This window comes from Osmerus eperlanus, chromosome 23, assembly GCF_963692335.1.
Source record: "Osmerus eperlanus chromosome 23, fOsmEpe2.1, whole genome shotgun sequence".
NCBI classification, from domain to species: Eukaryota; Metazoa; Chordata; class Actinopteri; order Osmeriformes; family Osmeridae; genus Osmerus; species Osmerus eperlanus.
Genome location: NC_085040.1, coordinates 8,172,431 through 8,196,819, shown reverse-complemented (window position 1 = coordinate 8,196,819; position 24,389 = coordinate 8,172,431). Strand labels below are relative to the sequence as shown.

General features: G+C 44.8%; 1 protein-coding gene across 4 annotated transcripts in view; it reads right to left on the bottom strand.

The window, feature by feature from the left end:
* dock11 (dedicator of cytokinesis 11) overlaps nucleotides 1-24,389 on the bottom strand; it is a 57,489-nt gene that overhangs the window by 6,258 nt on the left and 26,842 nt on the right. For 2 of the 4 annotated variants that reach the window (XM_062449573.1, XM_062449571.1), the window contains exons 21-51: nucleotides 24,174-24,295; nucleotides 23,992-24,075; nucleotides 23,764-23,853; nucleotides 23,375-23,496; nucleotides 23,123-23,192; nucleotides 22,771-22,896; nucleotides 22,377-22,448; nucleotides 21,378-21,524; nucleotides 20,010-20,093; nucleotides 19,531-19,642; nucleotides 19,140-19,178; nucleotides 17,952-18,133; nucleotides 16,851-16,964; nucleotides 16,480-16,555; nucleotides 16,071-16,147; nucleotides 14,533-14,650; nucleotides 14,362-14,428; nucleotides 14,223-14,270; nucleotides 13,775-13,917; nucleotides 13,411-13,526; nucleotides 13,151-13,288; nucleotides 12,866-13,048; nucleotides 12,121-12,234; nucleotides 6,279-6,494; nucleotides 5,688-5,745; nucleotides 4,365-4,471; nucleotides 3,820-3,942; nucleotides 3,171-3,284; nucleotides 2,101-2,247; nucleotides 1,496-1,706; nucleotides 485-675 (exon numbers count right to left, since the gene is read on the bottom strand). In XM_062449573.1, coding sequence (XP_062305557.1) covers nucleotides 485-675; nucleotides 1,496-1,706; nucleotides 2,101-2,247; nucleotides 3,171-3,284; nucleotides 3,820-3,942; nucleotides 4,365-4,471; nucleotides 5,688-5,745; nucleotides 6,279-6,494; nucleotides 12,121-12,234; nucleotides 12,866-13,048; nucleotides 13,151-13,288; nucleotides 13,411-13,526; nucleotides 13,775-13,917; nucleotides 14,223-14,270; nucleotides 14,362-14,428; nucleotides 14,533-14,650; nucleotides 16,071-16,147; nucleotides 16,480-16,555; nucleotides 16,851-16,964; nucleotides 17,952-18,133; nucleotides 19,140-19,178; nucleotides 19,531-19,642; nucleotides 20,010-20,093; nucleotides 21,378-21,524; nucleotides 22,377-22,448; nucleotides 22,771-22,896; nucleotides 23,123-23,192; nucleotides 23,375-23,496; nucleotides 23,764-23,853; nucleotides 23,992-24,075; nucleotides 24,174-24,295 — 3,611 coding nt within the window. Of the gene's footprint in view, nucleotides 1-484; nucleotides 676-730; nucleotides 1,317-1,495; nucleotides 1,707-2,100; nucleotides 2,248-3,170; nucleotides 3,285-3,819; nucleotides 3,943-4,364; nucleotides 4,472-5,687; nucleotides 5,746-6,278; nucleotides 6,495-12,120; nucleotides 12,235-12,865; nucleotides 13,049-13,150; nucleotides 13,289-13,410; nucleotides 13,527-13,774; nucleotides 13,918-14,222; nucleotides 14,271-14,361; nucleotides 14,429-14,532; nucleotides 14,651-16,070; nucleotides 16,148-16,479; nucleotides 16,556-16,850; nucleotides 16,965-17,951; nucleotides 18,134-19,139; nucleotides 19,179-19,530; nucleotides 19,643-20,009; nucleotides 20,094-21,377; nucleotides 21,525-22,376; nucleotides 22,449-22,770; nucleotides 22,897-23,122; nucleotides 23,193-23,374; nucleotides 23,497-23,763; nucleotides 23,854-23,991; nucleotides 24,076-24,173; nucleotides 24,296-24,389 lie in introns of those variants that run through there. The other 2 variants (XM_062449574.1, XM_062449572.1) reach the window with 2 other exon arrangements.

The window sequence follows — 24,389 nt, the reverse complement described above, 5'->3', positions numbered from 1 at the left end:
ACATCAACCCGATAGAACACCTTTGGTACGAATTAGAGCGGAGACTGAGAGCCAGGCCCTCTCGTCCAACATCAGTGTCTGACCTCACAAATGCACTTCTGGAAGAATGGTCCAAAATTCCCATAAACACACTCCTAAACCTTGTGGAAAGCCTTCCTAGAAGAGTTGAAGCTCCTCTATGACCTGTAACTGTATATAACTGTAACTGTATATAACTATGACCTGTAACTGTATATACCTGTATGACTTGTAACTGTATATAACTGTAACTGTATATAACTATGACCTGTAACTGTATATAACTGCATGACCTGTAACTGTATATAACTATGATCTGTAACTGTATATAACTGCATGACCTGTAACTGTATATAACTGTAACTGTATATAACTATGACCTGTAACTGTATATAACTGTAACTTTATATAACTGTATGACCTGTAACTGTATATAACTGTATATAACTGTACACTGTGGGCCTACCTGTACAGAGACACAGCCCTGCAGTTTGAGCTGCAGCTGGATCATGTCCACCTCCTGGCTGGAGCACAGCTTGTGGAGCTCGGCCGTGCGAGCCCTCATCTCGTCTATGGCAACGTCCACCGGCTTCAGCTCCACGTGTTTCTCCCCCATCACCTCCACACGCTTCTTCACATAGGGGAACGTGTTGGCCGCTAGGGAGAGCAGAGAAGGCAGTGGCAGCAGGTGCATATCTGGCTCGGCTCGTGTAGGTGTCTGCCAACTATTTTACTTATCAGCAACACAACAACCAGGCCTTGTTCTCACTGTGGCTTCCCTGACTTGGATGCACGCCGGTCTATGTTTTGATGAAGGCATCGTCGTTTTTTTATGTTTGAACCACATATTTTGGTTAGTTGTGTAGACGGTTCTGTTCTTTAGTCTTAAGATGTTCTGTTGACCTTTCTGCATGCACTTTCCGTATGTCCTTTTGAATAAAAGTGTCCGCTAAATGATTACATTTTCTTCATGATAACTTTGTGATTTCTAGATATGTTAACATACTTAACCTACTCCATTGTTGCAAATCACCCAGCGTTTTAAAGTACAGAATTGTTATCAGATGACCATCTTGGCAAATTCAGTACAAGCGAGAGATCGAGACTTGGCTCGAGGAGGTCATTTGTGTTGTAGATAGTGTAATCAGGCTACAGTTAGCAGCATTTGTTTATGTGAATAGGTAAGTGGTATGGTTCTTAGATGGAGTGCAGTGAGGAAGAACAGCCCAGCTTAGTCTGTTGTCACCCTGCTGTCACCAGGGGTAGCTACCACCTGCTACTGGCCTAAGGGGGAAGTCCTTATCAGAAAGACAAACAAGCCATTTGTCAATAGGTAAACATTTAAAATAAAACTAAACATTAACCTATATATTTTGGTCTCTGGTAATACAGTAGTGAAGTATTTCTAAGGAGTGGAGTAGAACATTTTTTTTGTGAAAAGGGGTAAGCAAAAAAGAATGTGAGAAGTAATGGTTACTTTTGAGCACAGTCCTCCTCTTGCACTGCTCCTCCACTCCTCCGTGTTTCTTTCCGTTCAGTGTGTACGGCGTCTCGAACACAAACTGGTTGATGTTGTGGCACTTCTCAAAGTCCGTCTTCTTCTCTGGAGCCTCCTTTTCCTCGAAGTAGGGCTTGACGAAGGTGACCTGGACGTACGCAAACTTGGGATCTAGGTCTTTGGGGTTGACCTAGTGGGAAGTTAAAAGTCGGAACTGATAGGTACTTTGTAACTCATAAATGTTAATAGTGTTACTAGTAAAGCATCCTTTACGTAAAATCGATTAAGCATGTACAGAAAGTAAACAAATTATAGCCTTATGAAACTAATCAACCTAATCCGAACAAGAATACAATGTCATCCAGATGTTATAAAGAGACAACAACTTAACAGCCATCGCTAAGTTTCCCACCAAAAACAGCTAGATGGGTTTGGCTGAGAGATCTGTAGCCAGCTCTGTGAAGGCGTGGAACTAATAGTAGTTTCTGGTTAAATTTACTGAACTGGATTTGACATCCACTACGAGTCCAAGAAAAATACATGTGTTTGACTGTTCTCACAGCATTTTCTGGAATCTAAGTTACCTTGTTGGAGTCCTGTATGATTTTAAGGTTTTCGGCTCCAAACTTATCTCCGTAGAGCGCAAGGAGACGTTGGGAGATTTCGGACAGCCCTGTGAGCTTTGGCTCCTTGTACACATACTCGATTCCATCCTCCTCTTCAAAGAAGCCCTGTAGACACATCAGTTTGAGACTAAATGCAGTGGGAGCAGCTGCAACAATGTTCCCGGATGCCAAATAAAAATGGCTGTTTCCATTGGTCAAATCCTTGGTTCATTGCAAATGCCCAGTTAAAGGGATTTGTTCATGCGAGTGAATTTGTGACTTTGTTCATGCGAGTGAATTGTCCTAACCTCCTCTTTAGCTGATACGTAGATCTCCATTTTGGCATTGTACTGGATGCAAATAATTTTTATGAGGCTTTTAAATGTGTTTTAAAATACACAGTTCTCAAATCGACATAAATGAATGGCCTTTGATATACATGTTTGATATTAAGAATAATAATAGTAAAGAGAGAAGTGAGAATCATCTCAATTTTGACATTTGTGGTGGTGTGTTCTGCACTTCCTTCTGGTGATTTCGAGGTCTGTTTGACTACTCTAAAATGCCTCATTGACATGCCATCTGATTGAATGTCACTGTGTACTACATGTGATGGCAAATATCAACTTACACAGCTGTTACTAATCTTGTCATATCAGATCAGGTTTTTTCCCCAGGGAAGAAAGCATGATATGTTTTAGAGAATGCAAAAGGGACCTGTGTCTCTATTTAATCTAGTCAACCCTAGTTAACCCCAGGTGGGTAACATTCTAATGACAGAAGGAGTATGCGTGACCTATTCATTAATTAATTAATTAACAAATTAATTATTAATTAGACTGATTCTAGGTGATTTTATTTTGACTTTAGCATATGATACTTTTCCACAGATCAATGCATGTCCGTCAGACTCCGCCCTCCACACAACCGGAGAGCGCAAAGTCACGTGTGACATTTACCCGTGCTGTCATTCTCTTAAGTTATTCTAAGTCTTGAGATTCTGCAAGTGTGTGTGAGCGGGGTGTGTGTCGCATCCTCGATCTCCCCACCTGTCCGTAGAAGGCTACTCGGAAGTAGGTCCCCAGGAGTCTTCTGCCTGAGTGCATCACCTCCAGGATCTTGTTGTAGGCCCGGTGCAGCGTGTCGTACAGTCTACTCAGCTTCTGCATCGAAACGGAACACGGCGTTGCCCTGTTAGTGCTGAGGATTGTTGGCATGCAGACAGAACACGCGCTGCTGGGAAACGTGCTTGTGCTGACGTGTTTGTGAGCAAGCTTCCATGAAGCTAAAGGAAATATGTTTGACCTCTCCTCTGATTGAGCCGATTTGCTGGCAGATGCAACACAGAGGCTTGCAACTAGCCAAAAGAGCTCAATTTAAAAACAGACTAGGTCCCGGTGCAGAGTGAAATATGGGAGAGTAAACTTCTCACAGCAGTATTTACACCAGAGAATGTATTCCATAAACCACGGGCTGGTTTGTTGAATGCATTATAAACACTTGCAAGGAAAATCTGTGTGTATCTGTGTGTGCGTCCGGCTGTGCAATATCGGTGCATGCGTGTGAGTTTGTGTGTGTAGTTGTGTTTGTGATGGATACAGAAGCTCTACAGGCCTAGATCAGTCATATATGAGCATGTGTCATGACAACATGTTTCCTTTCACCGTGCTGTCGTTTGTGGGTTTTCAGGCTACGCACCTGAAACTCGTGGCATTTCTCATACACGGGGATGAGGAGCTTGGCAATGTGTGTGATGAGCTCATATCGCTCGGCCTTCCACAATCCCTCCACACACAGCTCCAGGCGTTCCACTAACACCTCCTGAATGCCAACAAACACACATGGGATCAATGTACCATCAACCAGCGTCTGACAACACCAAGACCTATCAAAATGTAAACAAGTTATCCTGGAGGTTCTCCTTTACTAAACGACCCGAGGTCAACTCTGATGACGTCACTATGGGCCTGCAGTAATGACTGAATGAGAACGAATGAATCGCGTTTTGGCACTAAATGGTTTTCTAATAATAAACAAGTTGGAAAATATATTTTCTGACGGTTTCTGTACAAAAAAAAAACTCTGGGTCACACACCAGGAGGCATTTCAAGGAATCCTCAGCCGTTTCATTCAACTTAACACTGTTTACTAGCGGTAAATGCACAATGGTGGGCCCTTGCCAAGCCAGGAGACCTTGGAGTCCTTTCTTCTCTCACTGGCGTTAGCGACGCCCCTGCACTCACTTCAGAGTAGTAGACATCCTGCATCCCTGTGTCTTCCTTCATGGCAGCCTCTTCCTCTATGTTCAGGGTGATCCTTTTGAAGGCTGCCAAGCCGCTGGGGAAAAGCTCTGGGGAAAACACACACACTTGTAGCAAAGTCCCACAAACCAGGATACATGGTGCCAAACAGACTTTGTGGAAATGAAATTGAATTTTTCTTCTCAAGAACCACACTGTTATACAGACTCTACAACAAGGATATTAGTTGATGTGTGACGATGTCTGCTTTTCTTTTTAAAACTGTGTAAAAAAATTATGGTTTACTGTAATAGAACTTCCCTTCCTGTGAGGCTTGGTCAGTCGGTTAGTCTGTCGGTAATTTGCATAGTTGAAATGGAATAGAAAAGTAGCCATGGAGATCTCTACTAATTTTTGTTTTGACCCTACTGGATGGAGTGTTTGATTGATTGTGCATGTTTTGAGTATACGTACAGTATATGCAACTGAAGGGCCAGTAAAAACAACGGTATAAACCTTTGGACTGTCTGTTACCGTACAAACGGTTTATGCAAATCTCTACAAACAATACAATAAGATGCATAACCAAATGCCACAGTTGTAAAGGATATGATCTTTTCTTTGCTTGAACGTAGAGAGAATTGCAAAAGATTGTACGTGGTGTATTGTCAATGTGGATGATTTGCATGCTTTTAAGACTTCTTGGAAATTGCACTTTCTTGTCTTTGCATTTTTCACTTCTGACTGAAGTTAAAAAATAAGAAGATTGATACAGAAATGTAAAAAATGACCAAATGTGTCAAAGAAACCCAATTCAATTCAATTATTATTAAGCAATACTTGATTTACTTTTAGGAGGATTACAAATAGGTACAAGTCTACGACGAGTTTCCACTGCAGAACTTTACCCCAGAACTAGGAACTATACCCTGGACCTCGCCATGTTTTTTACTGCAGGAACCAGGCTGAGGGAAAGCAGGAGGGATTGTTCTGTCTTAATTGTAACCTAATATTTCTCTCTCATTGGTTTGCCCTGAGATGATTCTCAAAAATACGGAACAAAGCGTGTCCCGTATAAGTTCACTTCTATTTATTTTATATATATACATACATCAGCCTAATTTGCCTAATCATCTGGGGACAGGAACCTTCTAACTCTTTGAAAAGTAGTTCTGCAAATGAAAAGTTACGGGATCTTGTGGTAGAAACATATCTTAACACTGCCAGCCCTCCAACCTCCCCTTCTCTCATGCCTTGGTGGATCCACAGTGTCTTGACTGACCCTGAGTGGAAGTGAGAGTGTAGGATCAACACGGGAAGTCTTACTCTTTCTGTTAAGGTACTCTGCCACCAAGGCAGCCACATGGACGTAGCACATAGCAGCCTGTTGAGACAAGACAGACAAACCAGTGCTGGGTGAGTATAAATCTTGAATTAGTATGACATCATGATTTTTTCTTTCAATGTAGCTGTTTCAGAGCACATCACTGCATGGTATATAAGTATATAAATGCATCACTTTTAAACTGGCACTTCATTGAGCCTTGCAACATTTCATGAGGGTACGTTCTCCTTTTTCTTAACACAAAGAAACAGGAACACCTGGTCATACTTGATAACATATAAACACGCAAGCACTCGCAAGCACTCACACACACGCACACGCTCCCTCTTGTCTTCGCTAGCACGAGTCTAGACTTCAGTTACAGTACATTAACCATAAATATAATGATTAAACGTGTTCATGGATAGGACAACCAAACATTAGACAGCTTCTACGTGATAATACTGTCAGTGGAAAGGAATTTGGTTGGTAAAAATCAACACATGAATACATATGGATATTCCCAACGATTACCCAAACTATCGAGGTGTTCCCGAAACTCTGGAGGAGAAACGACATGAAGCAGGACGTACCTCGGACAGGTCTCCATTTTTGATGTGTGCCCGGGCCATGCTGTCCAGCCAGGTGCGCCTGAGTTCGGGCGTGCTGGCGTAGGACCGGGCCAGGCTGTACTGGAGGTCCAGCAGCATCTCGGGGTCCTTCTCGTGCTCCCTCATCTGGGCCGTGGCCATCAGCACTGTCCTGATGCGCTTGGTCAGGCCCTTCACCTCCGATGGGAAGGCTGTCGACTGTTGGGGGAACGCGCACACACACACACATGTACAAACCCGCGCACACACACACACAGACAGAAGCAAGCACACACAGAGAAGAAACTTTAGGTCAAGAGATCCTCCAGCCAAAGTATTACCAGTTGGTCAAGACAAGTAAGTAAGTAAGTAAGTAAGTCTTTATTTATATAGCACATTTCATACAAGAATTGTAGTTCAAGGTGCTTTACATAAAATCAATAAAATCAATAAAAACAATAATACAAGTGATAAACAATTCAAACAAAAATAAAAATCCCAATAAGATCTCTGTTCAAGAGAGAAAACAACTTTAAAAAGTAGGAAAACCCTTTTGAGATAAAATTACTTAAATGCTTCGGTAAAAAGGTAGGTTTTAAGCTGTCTTTTAAAAATGTCTAGAGTGTTTGCTTCCCTAATATTTATGGGTAATTTGTTCCATAGTTTTGGGGCGTAATTGACAAAGGCCGAATCACCAATCTTCTTATGACTGCTTCTGGTGACCTCTAATAGGCCTGCATTTGATGATCGCAGTGTTCTAGCTGGTGTGTAGTTTATAAAGGAGTTAGCAATGTAGCTAGGTCCTTGTCCGTGTAGAGCTTTGTATGTGAGGTAAAGGACCTTAAAGTCAATTCTGAAGGTAACAGGGAGCCAGTGTAAAGTAGCTAGGACAGGACTAATGTGTTCTCTACTTTTAGTTTTGGTTAATAATCTAGCTGCAGAATTTTGAATGAACTGTAGTCTTTCAGTGGTTTTCTTGGGAAGACCAGTGAAAAGTGCGTTACAGTAGTCCAGCCGGCTGGATATAAAAGCATGAATTAACTTCTCTGCATCATTTTGGTTTATGAATGCTCGTACCTTTGCTATATTCCTCAGGTGAAAGAAAGCTGTTTTGGTCACTTTATTAATGTGAGAGTTGAAATTCAAATCTGAGTCCAGGATTACACCGAGACTCGTCACCTCTGGTTTAAGACAGGGGGTTAAGCCTCCAAGATTCTTAATAAGCATCTCTCTTTTGGATTTGGGGCCACATAGTAGGACTTCGGTTTTGTCTTCATTTAATTTAAGAAAGTTATCATTCATCCATTTGTTTATTGCCAACAGGCAGTTGGTAATGGAATTGATGGCCGTTGCATCGTTGGGTTCAGTGGATATATATAGTTGTGTGTCATCCGCATAGCTATGGAAATCTATGTTATGTTCTCTGATTATGTCGCCGAGTGGTAACATATAAAGAGAAAAAAGTAATGGACCTAAGCAGCTTCCTTGAGCAACCCCGTAGCAGTTCTCATGTTTCTTGGACCTATGGTCACCTAAACTAACATAAAACTTCCTTCCTGTGATATATGATTTCAGCCAGTTCAATACACTATCCGTGAACCCAATAAGCTTTTCCAGTCTATTGATTAGGATGTTCTGATCAATTGTATCAAATGCTGCACTGAGATCTAACAGGATAAGGATAGAGACTTTATTTGCATCAGAGTTTAGTCTGAGGTCGCTAATTATTTTGGTGAGAGCAGTTTCAGTACTGTGATATTTCCTGAAACCTGACTGCGAGACTTCCAGGATGTTATTTTCTTCAAGAAAATAATTTAATTGGACTAAAACTATCTTTTCCAGTACTTTACTAATAAATGGAAGGTTTGATATTGGTCTGTAATTTGCAAGTAGACTGTTATCCAATTTGGGTTTCTTTAATAGGGGCTTTACAACAGCTGTTTTGAAGGCATCTGGGAAGACGCCAGTTCTAAGGGATGTGTTTATAATCTCTAGCACCGGACCTGAGACACTATCAAACACTCGCTTAAAGAATGTTGTGGGTATAGGATCAATATCTGAGGTTGTGGAGTTAGATTCGCTGACAATTTTGGAAAGTTCACTAAGTGTGATACAGGTAAATGTGCTCATGGTTATGTTTCAGAATCTACTGATGTCAGTTTCGACCCCACTATTAATAATACTCGCTCTGATCAAAGTTATTTTGTTCTTGAAGAACAAAGCAAGCTCTTCACATTTAACTGCTGAGGATGGAGGTGGGGCAGGGACAGTGTTTAGCAGCTGGTCAATGGTGGAGAATAGAACTGGAATTTCTGGCATTTTCTGTAATAATGTTGGAGAAATATTCTCTCCTTGCTAGACGGATGGTTTTGTTATAGGTGGTTAGTGTATCTTTGTAGATATTGTAGTGGATAGTGATCTTTGTTTTCCTCCATTTTCTCTCTGCTGCACGGCATTTTCTTTTCGTTTCACTAACATTTTTATTTCTCAGCCATGGGGAGGTTCTGCTTGTGCACTTCTTTTTGGTTTTCAGTGGTGCAACAGAGTCTAACACAGATAATAGTGCATCATTGAGGTTCTCTACCATTTCATTCAGAGAGCAATCATGGTTAGTCGGCTCATATAGAGCAAATTGTTCAGAAAATGTCATCATAGCTGTATTGTCTAAATATCTTCTATGGACTAAGAATTCTTTTTTGGTTTTTGTTAGGATAATTTCCACATTAAAAAGTATATAATGATGGTCTGAGAGGGGTAGATCAGTTATTGAAATATTATTGATATTTAGTCCAGTTGTTATCACTAGATCTAGTGTGTTTCCGTGCCGGTGTGTTGGGTCTGTTATGTGTTGAGTTAGATTGAAACTGTCAAGGAGATTTAAGAGCTCAATAGTTCTTGGGTCTGCTTTTTTATTTACTTGGATATTTAAGTCTCCGTTTAAAACTACTTTGTCATATCTAGTGACACATAGTGATAATAGTTCAGAGAATTCTTGTATGAATATTGGCGAGTGCTTGGGTGGCCGATATATAATAACAAAAAGTATTGATTCGGTTTTGAGCTCTATAGCAAGATATTCAGATGATGTGAATTCACCTAGCTCAGTGATTTTGAACAACAGCTTAGAGGAGAAAATAGCTGCGACTCCTCCACCTTTTTTTGATGTCCTTGAAACTTGGTGAAAGCTGTAATCAGGCGGACACGCTTCTATCAAAGTTGCTGTTGCCGTGTCATTGTTTAGCCAGGTTTCTGTTAGACAGATGCAGTCTAAATTGTTTTCTTTGACCAGATCATTAACTAGAAATGTTTTGTTATTTAGTGATCTAACATTTAGAAGGGCCAGTTTCATCTGTGGGGTATTAACAGATAAAACAGGGGTAGATAAATCTGTTGGAAGAATATGGATAGTTCTGTGACTTCTAACACTAGTTTCAGGTTTGTAACCATGCATTTTACCATGCCATTTTCTGTTTGTGATGATGACCGGTATGTCCAATGAAATAGCATGGTGGCTGTCCTAGCGTAGCTTTTCTTTGGGAAAGTCTCTGTCACTGAGCTGTTCCATCACAAGGGAATTCATCCGGGGGGTGCAGATCTGTGCAGGGCCCATGTCCTTGCAGGAGGCTGTTTGAATGTTCTGTTCTGTTCCATGGGAGGTTGTTTGGGATGCGTCAGTCAGCTTAGACACAACAGGGATAGGGAGAGAAGCTTGATTTGTGGTCAGGAGCACGTGATTGATGTTTGCTGTTAGTAGTCGAGATCCTCTACGGTTTGGGTGGAGTCCGTCAGCTTGAAAACGGTCTGCACAGTTCCAGAACACATTGAAGTTATCGATAAATCTCAGTTTGTGTGTCAGACAGACAGATGCCAACCATGTGTTGAAAGATAGTAGTCGACTGAAGGCTTCTTTTCCTCTGCGAAAGCATGCAATCGGTCCACTGATGAATACATCTTGATATCTGTTAAGTGTGTTCAGTAGCTGGGTGAAATGTTTTTTAAGTATCTCAGTGCCAGTTTTCTTGTGTAGGATATCAAACGAGCCAGTGTGGATGATAATCTTAGGGTTGTTTGGTTTATTGTTGAGGATTGTTTGTACCTCTGAGGACAGTTCCTCGACAGATGTGTTGCTAAGACAAATATTTTCTGTCTTTGCCAGTTTAACATGTGCTGTCATGGCATCTCCAATCAAGATAGTGGCCATATGTGGTGTTGTGTTTGCATTTCTAACGTTTGCCTTATCAGTAGCTGCGGGGCCAGTTCTTATCTTATTTGGGTTAGCAATGATAGGACCTTGTGCTAGACCAAGGTTAGACACTGCGTCAGTGCTAGCAGTAGATTCTATAGTGCTAGCAGTGTTAGCTCCTCTAAGTGTTGATGGGCTGTGGGTAGTCTTAGCATACCTTGGATCTTGATAGTCCTGTGATATTGTTGTCTGATTAGGCTTGATAGGGGGTCGAACAGCGCCCCGAGTGGTCCGAGAGGGGCTTGGAGTGAAATGGGGGACTCCCGGTCGCAGCAGACGATGATGTGTTGGATTTGCATGTGTGTAGTAGCTACCATCATGGTGTGTCGGCGATCTGGGCCCTTCATGTTTGTTAGCTGCGTGGCTAGCACTCCTGTGCCTCTTCGCCTTGGATTCCACACACAAGGGAGAGAAAGTTCCCAGTGGTTCGAAACTGTTTCTGAGTGTGACAGGAGGAGAGGTGATGCGGAAAGAGTTTCTGCCTCGCTTTTTTTTGCTGTTTATCCTTGGTGACAGTCCCATCTCTGATGAAGGTAGAAGCGGCGCTAGGCCTCTTTGGTTTAGCGCCGAGAGCAGGCCATGACTCATCCGGTCCAACGGCCGGTGGAGAGAAAGCTGGTTCCAAGGGTGGCTCATTGGCAGGTAGCTTAGCCTCCGGGCTAGGTAGCATGGAATCTATGAAGTCTTCGGTCTCTCTGATATCTAAGAGGGTTCTGACTCTTAGCTCCAGTTCGACTATCCTCTGAGTAAGTTGTTTGCAGTCATTACAAGCCATAGTTCTACAGGGAACAAGCTTTAGTTTGCTTTCCTGTGGTCAGTCTTGGAGGGCAGCCCAAAATACTTCTGTTCTCCTTGGGCTTCAGTCCTCTCAGGTTGTTCCTTTTTGTAGTATTTGATTTTGAGTAATATCTTCAAAAACTATCCAAATGATTGAAACTTCAGAGCATTTCTCCGTGAATAACTAGACAATACGATAGAAGCCAAGCAGGGAAGCAAGCAGGGAAGGTCAGGGGGAGGAGAGGGAAAGAAAATGCGACTGCCTTCGTTGAGAGCGTAGGACAAGCATTGTCTTGAGCAAGTTCTTGCTCCCTACTAAAATAACAGATTACAACCTACTCTGGGAACTCCTGGAGTAGATAAACAAACTGCAGAATGATGTATAGTCCCAGTGTGACACCACTGTTGGACCAGGATGATTCATGTCAGGATCAATAACCTTCTGTTGACCTCTGGGTCAGATCATTCAGCTTATCTCTTTGACTCCCACAATCTTCATCACTATCTCGAGGGGGGTCAGATGGCTGAGCCAAATTACTTTGAGTCCTTGGGCAAGGCACTTCACCCTACTTGCCTCGGGGAGAATGTCCCTGTACTTACTGAAAGTCGCCCTGTAAGTCGCTTACTGTAAGTGTCTGCTAAATCAGTGGTTCCCAAAGTAGGGGTCGGGACCCCCGGGCACATCTCCATGTAACTACATGCATTCCTACCTGTATAATAATACATCCCTTTGCGTAAAAAGCATCAGCTAAATGAATACATGCAAATGCAAGAGTGGCAGCTTAGAATGTCAGAGTAGAACTTTGACAGCGTGCTCTCTCTTACCTTCATGGCCTTGTCGCTGTTGGCAAAGTTGTTGATGATGGAGAGCGACTCCTGAAAGCGAGAGCTGCCAGTCAGGGCCACGTCTGAGATGAGCTGGCTCACGGCGATGATAATCTGTGCGGGAAATCAAAAAGCGCAAGGGGGTCCTGGCGTTAACACCGAGCCCAGCCTGCGTCTGTTCCATCGCATGAATCATGGGCCCGAACTCACGGATTTGTGTCAATAAAGCAACGAGAGAATGAATGGAAAAGCTGGATTGACTTCTGGGAAGCCGGTGGGTTGTCTGTGTTTAAAAGTTGTTCCAGACCCTCTGGTGAAATGATCAAAGCGAGTGTGGTGTGGACCGTCAAGTCTGCCTGGGTCTCAGACTAGAACAGAAGAGGCCTGGAATTAAAGGCTCAACCAGGGGGGTCAGATGGCTGAGCGGTTAGGGAATCGGACTATTAATCAGAAGGTTGCCGGTGCGATTCCTGGCCGTGCAAAATGAAGTTGTGTCCTTGGGCAAGGCACTTCACCCTACTTGCCTCGGGGGGAATGTCCCTGTACTTACTGTAAGTCGCTCTGGATAAGAGCGTCTGCTAAATGACTAAATGTAAATGTAATGTAAATGAATCCATTCAGTGCTGCCTGTGTAAATACATGATGTATATGGCTCACCATATCTGACTATTTGCACAACTGGAAATGTTCAGATGAAGACACAAGCACACACAGACACACACACTCTCTCTCTCTCTGTCCGGACCTGCAGGTGTGTGCGTAGGAAGGTCTTCCTCTTGGTGTAGTCGTAGTTGTTCCTCATGAGCAAATACAGCAGGGCTGAGGCCTCCGCCCTGAGGGACGCCATCTTGGACACGCAGCACTTAAGTACCTCGTAGCACAGCGCCGCGCACAGCGTCACACGGCCCTTAAACAACACCGGCGGGAACTAGGGGAGAGAAAAAAAATGCGGATTGAAAACCGGTATAAAAGCTTGACTATCCAAATAACCGAAACCGTGTCTGGTCCCGTCCCTGTTTATGTTTCTTACTTTGTTTATAAATGCCCTGAGGGAGGCAAACACGTGACGGAGGGCGGCCTCTGATTGGCCGACCTTGAGGAAGGTCAGGTAGATGTCAAAGAGTTTCTTCATCAGGGGGTTCTGACCGTCGCTGTCCAGCAGTTGGGTCTGGGTGTAAATGCACAGTGGGTGAAAGAAATAACAGATGAGCAGATCACATATGAGCCACTAACCTCAGCACGTAAATATCCGCCGAACACGTCTGTGTGTGTGTGTGCGTGTGGACTGACCTTGAAGTTCTGAGTGAAGAGCGAAAGGACGTCCAACACACTGAGACACGCTTCGGTGGAGATGTTGCCTTCGAGCACAGCTTGGTGGTGGACCTCGGCCTCAGACGGCCCCATCCCTGGACACACACACACACATCCAAACAGACACACACGCACACACGTCCAAACACACACACGCACATCCAAACATACACATCCAAACAGACACACACACACACATCCAAACACACATACGCACACACAAACAGGCACAACACATCCACACACATACATCCAGATAAATGCTTGGCGTACATACAAAAAGCTTTAAACAATCTTATTTGAAGTTGTCCTCTATGTTCCTGGAGGTGATGGTGGTGAGTACCGATGTTGAGAGTGAGAGAGGTGTCCATGGTGCTGAACTGCTGCATCTTGGTCTGCATGAAGCTGTTCCGGCAGCGCATCACAGGCATGGTCTGAGACTTCCTGTCTGGAGAGAACAGCTTGGACACCCAGGCATCTTGGCTCCTGGAAACCCAACAACAATAAAGCACTCAGAAGCTGATGCGCATGAAAGCAGGCATGCGCGAAACACATGAAACGAGTAAAGTGGCATTCAATGGAAAAGGATGGCAAACAAACTGGTGCCCTAAGTACACATTCCAATGAAACGGATGCCGGTGAAATTAAAGCGGCAGGACAGGATGAAAAACATAGCAAGGAGAATCCTGACAGGTGCATATAGTTTCATGGAGCGGCAAGAGTGTACTTTGGTAGGTGTGTTCACCCACACCCAGGTGTGTTTACTTTGCAACATCCAGTGCCATCCGTACCTGCCAATGTTCCTCTTCCCAACGTAGCGGAACTGCACCACGCATGTCCTGCAAGAACCGAGAATTGGGGTGAGACGTGTGTGGTCAGCAGAGGTAACAGATGAAAGTCCCCTTGGAAAGCCCTTGGATAACTACTCACTCCAGCAGACTGAGGAAGTTCATGACATCTTGTGGGTTGGCTTTGTTCCAGTATGCCAGCAGAGTCTCTACAGGAAGAAGGGCAGCAGAAATTAGGCAGTGGTTGGCCCAGCTAGTCCTTCAGGGCTTCACTGAGGTAAGACATGCGTGTGTGTGTGTATGTGTTGTGGACCTTCAGTCACGGTCCTGATGATGTGTAGGAAGCAGAACAGCAGTCCTTTGATCTCGTACTGGCCCAGTCGACCAATGGGAGGTAGGGTGCTGCTCATGGTGGAGCCACGTCTGTGCAGCTGAAAGCACACACACCACTTCTATTAGTCTGCAGAGGGAGATTGTGAATTAAACTGTGTTCCATCAAATATACAGAAGTGGCCAAGCTCCCCATGAATCCTGTTTTCTTCCAGTGTTATGTTTGGCACTTTTAACTGTGCGTACTGGGTGGCTAACCTGGTACAATGCATCCCAAATAGGCTTTACCGCAGCAGCCAGGGTTCAATTCCAACCCAAGCCATTTACTGCATGTCATCGCCTCTCTCTCCCATGCCTTTCCACTCTCTCTACATACTAGTACAATCAAAATAAAGCATAAATGTAAAAAAAATACATAAATTATGTGCATACTGTCGCATCTGGTGTTTGGCAGTGCTTTGAGGGGTCATTAAGTGTTAGGTTGGTCTGTGTCAACAGTGTTATATTTTTAAATAACACTTCATCTTCAACAGATTAAGTTCAGAGGGACTAACATTCAAGACAAACAGGTCCTAAAATTCTCCACTTTCTTATTCTATTCCAACCTGGCTCCCAAATGTCCTGCGAGGCAGTCATTTAGTCAACACATGAAAATATGAGTCAAATTACAAAAGACAATTATGCTGACAGACTAAAACAGCCTTCAAATACTTCTGCTGCACCTGCTACATGTTACGACTATCAGCGTGTCGCTTTGGACAAAAGCGCCCGAGAAATGAGTCAAAGGCAAACATGCGTTACGTTCCCCAGTGTTGGGTTGTTGTTTGTCTGTGTGTTTCCCTTTTAGGATCCCTCTCTGATTGGAGCTCTGGCTCCCCCCCCCCCTCATCAGTGACTGCAGCTGGAGTCAACCACCACCTATATAAGCTTCCACATGTCTCTCTGTCGAGAGAGAGCTGGCGGCATGCTATTGCTGTGGTCTGTAAATATTGTGTGCTGCGCTCTCTGTTTTCTGTGGTGCAGTACCTAAGAGTTTTGTTAAAGTATCGGTCTTAGTGAACCATTTTCGTTTGTGGTTAGTCTGTGTGACGGACACTTAACGTGTATTTTTTCTGTTCCCAGGGGGAAGGGGAAAGCGCCTTGGGAGTGCTTAGGCAAGAGGCCCGTGGGCATACATCACCCGTAGCTGTTACCATGTCTATGCACACTAGGTAAGACCTGGGCGGACCACCCCCTGTATTTTTGGTTAGTGCGCCGACTGGAGTGTCAGATAGGGGTGTGATTTACTTTCTTTGCTTTGGTTCCGTCCAGCCCCTCTCCCCATATTACCGTGTTTGGGCCAAATAAACAGCCTCCGTAAACGGTACAACAGCGTCTGTGTCCCTTCCTTACACCAACGACCCTACACCTTTCCCCTGACTCCACGAGGCTTACTAGCAGCGGGGTGTTGCATTCCCTCCTCTAAGAGGCGTACGTAACAATGCGTGTCAGACTGTTTGCAAAAGGCTGTCCTCCTCTTACCTCATGACTGTCTGGGGTGCCAGGGTCCATAAACAAGGATCCTCTGGAATCTTCTCTCCTCACGTGGCCGTTCTGACCTGCCAAGAACAACAACATCCCAGCTCAGTGTGCATCTCTTTGGACCAAACATGGTGATGAGTCACTTCTCCAGTTGGGGAAATGAAGCATTCTTCTGAGAATGCTCCGTAGAGAACTACAAAGGACTTCTGAAGATGATAATGCACCTGTAGACATGGCTCAGATGTGCCTTGAAACGTTCTGTTTATGGTGACTTTTGAGTGGAATACGCCTGAGAAGTCTGAGGCCTTAAGTATTTGATTTTAGATGGCTCTGTTTTTTGACAGCTATGGTTATGTGTTTCATCTGATCCAGGACACGGAGGAAGAGGAAACTTCCGGAAGGAACTGACCGGGGTCCTTCTCGATTGCCATGCTGGTCCTGCGGCTGTCCATGGAGCCCGTCGACATCGAGTCGTCTCTGGATCCCTATGATGCGTCAGGGAACACGGAGAGAACAACACAAGCTTCCTCCAGTTATTCACCACACCCTGACGACTTACAAGAAAAATCTTTACGCGTACTACGGGTTAAACATGTCATTTGGGGTTTTAATTAAATCCCATAAATAAATAAATGTATTTGTTTAGTTGAGCACATTACAATAAAGGGCCAAGCAATATAGTGACATGACATGTCTATAGATAGACTATACAAACATTCCATAGGGTAAGTATGTCACATTACTACACTGTGTGAACCTCCAGAGGAGGAGAGGACTCACGTTGAAGGCCAGGCCTGAGCTGGAGGTGGGCTGCTGGGCAGACAGCTGCTTCATGTTCTGGTAGAGCAGCTCCAGCAACGGGAGGTACAGCAGGCAAATCCGGGCCTGCTGGTTCTGAGACAGGCAATGACGTTGATTATGGTGTGAATGGTATACCGACGTTACCGGACGAGAAGATTAAAGGTGACGAAAATAGGAAATATTGGCACCGATGGGATTAAAGTCTTGCTGATTTTTGGATAAACACCAAATTCCACATGGGTCACATATATACATTGGCTTGTTGATCTAAGATGCAACATTGGTGGTTGTTTGTGATGTCCAAACATAATGTCATGCGTATTTGCTGAGTCGCTTGTCATGGAAATTAAACCACAGCATGCGCATGTCGATCCTATCCTATACACGAGGGGAGCATTAAGGCCCGAACAGCGATAAAACTTTGAATACATTATCGTCTGCACACAAGGAGACATGCTACCTAAGTTTCTAAGCGTCTCAAAGAAACAAGAGTTTACAACATGTTTTATGTACATGCATTAACTTCCTAGGAAGCTAAAAGGTGTTTCCTGACATTCTTCCTGTGATTATCTTGCACAACATCATCAGCAATATGTTCATCACAAGTCAGCAGTTAGCAAAACTTGCAAAAGGAAATTGCAATAGTGCGAGAGTTGATAGAGTATATCAATTCAGAGCAACATACACTGTAGAAACATCTAAAAATGACTTATCCACAGCGATATGACAGATGAAACAGATCTTACAAACCATGAGACTATTTGCATGTGAAAGGCAGACTAGTTGCATAACAGACTCTCTAATCTTTCTAAAACAGGGAAAGCGCGCTGTGTTAAAAACACATGGTTGGTATTCGAAAAACCAAACAACCTCGATGTTTCCCTACACCCTGTCCACCAACCACACATCCACGCCCTTTGGTGTTACACATTACTCTCTTGTTCTCTGCCTGCTCTTGTTCTGTCTCCACCACACAATTTCCCTCTCAAAAATTCCCCCTCTCTACCTCTCCAGCCCTCCCTCCCCATCATTATCCCTCTCTCACTCACTGTCGCTGCTCTCTCGCCCTCCCTCCCTCACCTTGTACAGGGCGTAGCGGTCGTCCATAGCGTGTTTGATGAGCAGGTTCTTCAGCACGGCCACAGCCAGCTGTCTGACCTCGGGCCCGGCCTGCAGGCCCTCGGCCACCTCCCTCAGGAGCAGGCCCACCAGGAAGTGGTTCTTACAGTAGTCCTCCGTCAGGCTGAACTCCAGGCTCTGGTCTGGGATTGGACGACAGCGGGGGATCAACTGTCATGTCAAGGAAGCAGGGCGCCCTATCCGGTGTGCTACTGTAGTGTGGTGCAGTTTACATGCGTGGGCGGGGGGGGTGGGGGTGGCGAGCAAACGCTGTTGGCATTTCAACAAACTCACATCGCGTGGCAAGTCAAACAAACATCAAACAGACTTTGGTGTCTCGTTTTTTATGACTATGACTTTCAATGGTTATTACTGCACACGCAGGCAAACGTGACAAAAGATTCACAGGTGTGTGATTATGGTTTCACATTCACGAGTATTCACATGGCATTCGATGGGAGACAATATTCTTGACAGTGAAAGGTTTTTGCAATTCCAATACCATGGGTATGTGGTCATTTCCAACCCACTGGGAGACATTTTTGTTCTTTGCTTAACAACCAAACCCTTAGAGTAAGATAATCATCAGAAGTTAACCTGTGAGAACAAGTGCGGTTGCACTGACCGATCATGTGAAAAAAGGCTGATTGGAATCTGGATTAGTCAGCTTCGAGGTGGTGCCTCACAGGTTGTTTTCTGAGACACTCTATAGTCCTGACTAGACTAACAGGTTCTCAGCATTTCTTGGAGAGAGACACCATGATAGAAAGCTAGAGAAAGAGAGAGCGACAGAATTCAGAGGGACGGCGACAAACCAAGAGAGGAATGCAGCAGCCACACCGTCACAAAATGAAAGACAGCCCCGCTCGTCTCTCAGAAAATCAATCAAGGAGAAAGGTTGTTTGATTCGACGTACACGTTCCAGAACCAGGAACTACAGAAGTAGGACACCGCTGTGCTAAAGCATATGTCGGGGTGGGTCAGTGAATGACGAAGTGTTAGCATTAGCGATCAGAGAGTGGGAAGGAGAGTCCTGGGGGAGAGGGGGGCTAGCATGGCAGGTTAGCTGAGGAGCGGGTTATGTCATAGCAGCATCCACACGGCCGGCATGGCGTTGATGTAGGGGCTGATGTAGTGGGCATCACCTACCTACTGCGCCAAAAAGCTCCGTCGCATACGAAATAAAATCTGACCACAAGCAAAAAAAAATACAAACAGAAAAAAGGAGGGGAGGGGTGACAAATTAAAAAATAAATGAATATACCATGCTGTATTGCCAGAACACACTGTGGTTTAAAGTACTGGTAGGGGTAAACATCAGTATTACTTATTCTTTAACAAACCCCCATCTCTGGACTCCACATGAACTGCTCTGTAACAGACTTGGTGCTTCGAGTTTATGGGTGGACCGAACCATTCAAGCAAGTTAATGGGGGGGTGGGGGTGAGGGAAGGGATGATTGCTGGTGAGTTCTGTGGTGTGTGTGGCGGGTGAGCATACTGCAGGTTAGATGGGATTTAAGGAACGTGAGCCACCTTACCTTGCACCCTCTGGAGCTTTGTGCGTCCAAACGCCATGGGCAGATTCAGGGGGATGTAGTGTTCGTGGTTACACACACCCATCATGAAGTCAAATTTCATCTCCGTCAGAACCTGTCGCCAAAACAATTACTGGTGTTGTTCCTCTGGTTGATTATTGAAATGCGTTGGCCAGACCGCTTTCATTTGTGAGTCAAACATACTGATGTACAGTGGATTACTACGTGTGTACGGGACTGTTTGTGAAAGCTGAATCAGAGAGTAAACATGACTTTTTCTGCCAAGTTCATGCGCAGCTCTCTGACCTTTCTCTTCCAGAAGTCAGAGAAGGGAAAACCTTTTTCCCCCCCCATTCCATCTGACCTTAATGTTTTTGTTGCAATACATAAAGGCCCCAGACTTCCCACAGTGCTTCGTAGCGCCTTACATGGCTAGTTAACTCAGCATCAGCTTCTTTTCTTACTTCCGTACTGTACGCTACCTTGGGGTCTTTGAGAGAGAAGCCGCACATGTAGTCGTTGACGAGGCTGAACGCGAAGCCTCGATTCATGAAGGTCAGGCACCTCTGAGGAGAAACGAGAAGCCACCTTCAAAAAGCAAAACTCAAACCACAAAAACAAAATAACGCGTAACAAAACAAAAACAGATTTCCTAACACTCTGGCTGGATCAGCTGGTTGTAGGGTTTGTGGCGTTCTAAACACGAGTGTTGTCAACAGGGACGTTGTAGTAGTGTCTTTTGGTGGACAAACTATGCAACGCCAACACTTATGACATGGTTGAAGGGTGTTTCGTCCGTTTTTTAAAGTTTTTTTTTATATTCATTTATCGGAGGGAGCTGGGTGAAGAGATTCCAGAGAAGATATGGTATGATATGTGGAAAACGCACCAAATTACAACACAATCTCTGAAATGGAGGGAATTCAGTTGGAAGAATCAAATTCGGTACTTCATTACACCTAAAATCAGAAGTAAACAGATAAATGATCAACAGCCATGTTGGAGATTGGACCGTCATTTATAATAACTCTAACTGATAAAAGTCTGACAAGCGTATTCGGTCTCCTATTGGCTGATCCCACCAGCCTTTCTTACAGGTAAGTATGCCCTTTGAAGGTTATTGGACACTCACTGAAATGTATGCTTTAAGTTTGTGATAAGCACATAAAATAATACTTTTTTCATTCGAGTAATAATAAATAAGCTGTCCTACATTCATTAGTCTCACTGTGTTGTGCTTGGAAAACTTCCAATACCCAATAAAAAAACATCTAAATGTAAATCTAAATGTAAAGGTATCGGCGAGTACCAGAAAAAGAATATCGGTACTTGTACTTGGTCCTTAAAAAATGGCATCGGTGCATCCCTAAAGAAGACCATTACTAAGAACTGGCTTAAGTCTGACACCCCAAGCTACACACAATGGATGTCAATTATAGACGATATACTTGTGATGGAACATCTCACATATAAGTTGAAAATAAAAGAAGATGTTTTTATAAAACGTTATGGGAAATGGTTGACATATAAAGGCAGTCATGATTAATCAGATGACTGCAATATTTATTAACATAACTACACACAGGCTGTTTTTTTTGTTTGTTGGTTTATTGTTTTTGTTGATATTGATTTTCTTTTTCACTCCATACTGTTGAGGAGATTGTATTGTATTGTTAACATTGAAAACTAAATAAAGATTGTAAAAAATTATAATATGTCCAAACTTTTGACTGGTACTGTATATATTCATTTATCGGCCATTATAAATGATAATATCGGCCCGCCAATAATATCGGTCGGCTCTAGTGTGGAGGCAGGGATATGGGTTTGGTTGGGGCGTGCGGACCTACCTTGATGAAGGCGGCCAGGCTGAGGTTGACTTGGCGGGCCTCGTCTGGGATCTCAGGGTGGCGGATGGTGATGTGAGGCATGATGGAGAGCAGCAGGGACTGCAGGGCCTGGTGGAAGCTCTCCGGAAACCTCTGGGCTCGCGGCATCTGAACACACACACACACACGGCCATCAGACGACGACGACGCGCAACAGGAAACGGCTAAAAAAATTTGCACAGCATATGACAAAGCATAATAAGTGAAGTCTTGAATAGATGGAGCCATTTATTTGTTACATATTCATTTTCTTTTTTGGAGAATCATGATATACTGTATGGCGGAGTTTCCCAGACATGGATTAAGCCTAGTCCTAAAGTACAAGGAAAAATTCAATGAAAATGTCAGAGGACTTTGCTTAACCTATTTCTGGGAAACTGGCCACTAACATGACCCTTTTGTTTTGCAAACTAGAGTGCGTGTGTGTTTTTGAGTGTGTGCCAACACAACAAAAAATAGACACGCGCAGGTAGAATGAGGAAGTTACTAGTCCTATAACCATCTATGGCTAACCCAACCTCTGGACCACAGCCAGAGAGGTACAATAGTTGAATGTCAAACTATTTAAAGTGTCTCATGCATGATGTCAAACTACCCAGTATGTCACCCCTCCTCCACCACTCCTCCCCCACTCCTCCCCCACTCCCACTCCACTCTTCCCCCACTCTTCCCCCACTCTTCCCTCACTCTTCCCCCACTCCTCCCCCACTCCTCACTCCTCCCCCACTCCTCACTCCTCCCCCACTCCTCACTCCTCCCCCACTCCTCACTCCTCCCCCACTCCTCCACCACTCCTCCCCCACTCTTCCACCACTCCTCCACCACCACTCCTCCCCCACTCCTCCCCCACTCCTCCACCACCCCTCCTCCACTCCTCCCCCACTCCTCCAACACCCCTCCTCCACTCCTCCTCCACTCCACTCCTCATGACAGTTCATGAAACGGGCACTGAGCACAAACCTTCATCCTGTTGCCCTCTTGCAGGTACAGCGCCATTGACTTGGCCAAGGTTTCAAAGAAGAACCAGGAGTACTGAAAAAGAGGGCAAATGGAACAGCAGTTTCACAACCTCAGACAGCAGGCAAACTGGAAAACCATTAAAAACGCCTGGCTTAGTTCAATTAAGTGGCGCAATAATGTATGGTCCGAGTTGTGATGAAATGAGGCGGAAACATGGTTGTGGCAATGACTGACAGTTCTTCCTTATTGCTAGAAGATATTAGGTCACCGGTCGAATGCTACAGCACCACCTTCTGTTCACAACAGGCATGACAGATCCTGGAGGGGAAAACCTGTTGACATTCCCTTCAAAGCTGCTGACAACTTAGACAAACAGACGAATGCACGCACACACCTTGAGCAGCTTGTTGCTGGTGTTGAAGTCAGCCGTCTGTTTGAGGATGGCAGTGACCGCGGTGGCGAGGACTTCGTGGGTGGAAGACGATTTCCCGGACGTGCAGCTTTTGGTCACGAAAACGTACTGAGGACAAAACACAAACACACGGTCACAAGGACACACAAACACACGGACAGCAGTCGTGACGTTTAACGTCAAAACAGGACCTGACGCTCCTCAACGTCAGTCCTCAGTCCAAGGAGATGTTTCTACTGACAGGTCGTCTCAGACCGGGCATGGTCCTAGGAGTGTGTTGAGAGACCCAGGTCTGGACAGGGCACCTTACAGTGTGTTAGCCTTAACCTCTTACCTTGAGAAAGGAGCGCAGGTAGTGTTCCAACCCTTCCTCATGACACCGAGAGACTATATGTATGATCACTCTGGAGAAACAAAAAATGGTTTTAGAGCATTTGCGGAAAAAATCTCCAAAGTCACGTGTCAAATATCATGGAAATGGAACTGACATGCTTGATAGTTGGATGCTGCATAAGAATATATATTCATATTTAACATAGGAATATCATTAATCAGCCAGTCTTAGTGATTGTCAGGAGGGTGTCACCGGGTGGAGTTGACAGCGATCTCATGGGCCTCGTTGGTTGCCGTGGTGAGGACCTCAAACAGCTGCATCAGAATGGTAGGCAGGAATCTGATGATCACTTGAGTCTCCATGGCATGCAGACACTGGGAGAGAGAGACAGAGAGACAGAGAGAAAGAACAAACAAATGAACGTAAGCAAGGAAGAAAGCGAGACAGAACAACAGAGAGAAAGGCAAACATTGGAAAAAGGAAGCGAAACATGGCGATACAAAATCATCACGGCTGGAAGTTAGTCAGCACCGAGACATGACACATTACAACGATACAACGTGGAAAAAAAAACGCAATCGACCGATGAAATCCTAAAACAGGAACTTTTAAAAGCACAACGGCGTGGATGGGAGCCTCACCTTCAGGTACTTTATGAGCTCAGCAGGGCTGCCCTCCGCAGAGGAGCACATCAGCTGGCAGTGCTGGAAGAACTTGTGGAGATGCAGGTCCTACAGAACGGAACACAGCACGCACGCACACACGGCTGTTTGGAGGAATACACACACTGCGGGGGAAATCTGGGTCTCTCCATGACCCGTGCACAGTGTGAGGAGGTACAGAACAGGGTTCGGGTTCGAGGGCCGCACCTGTGCATAGATCGTTGACGCCACGTGGGTCCTCACTCTGAAAAGGGGCTTGGAGTTGTCCACCCACTTGATATCTGGCGCAGACTGGGAAGATGGGACAGCAGAGGTTTCACGTCAGAGCACCGCATCCAAGACTGAAACCATACTGCCAAGACAGTGTGTGTAGGCATCAGGTGGCTCACCTTCTTGGGGTCCAGGTTCCTGTCATACAGGTAGCCAGCGGGCAGGGTGGCAGACACCGGCACCTGGAGCTCCATGGACTGCATCCTGCCCTCCTTCAGAAGGGGAGCCCAGGAGTAGCCCACTGGTGTACACACACACACGCGCGCACTGTGTGTTACACACACGCGCGCGCACGGAACATTTTGCGTAGAGGAATAGACACCACACACACAGGC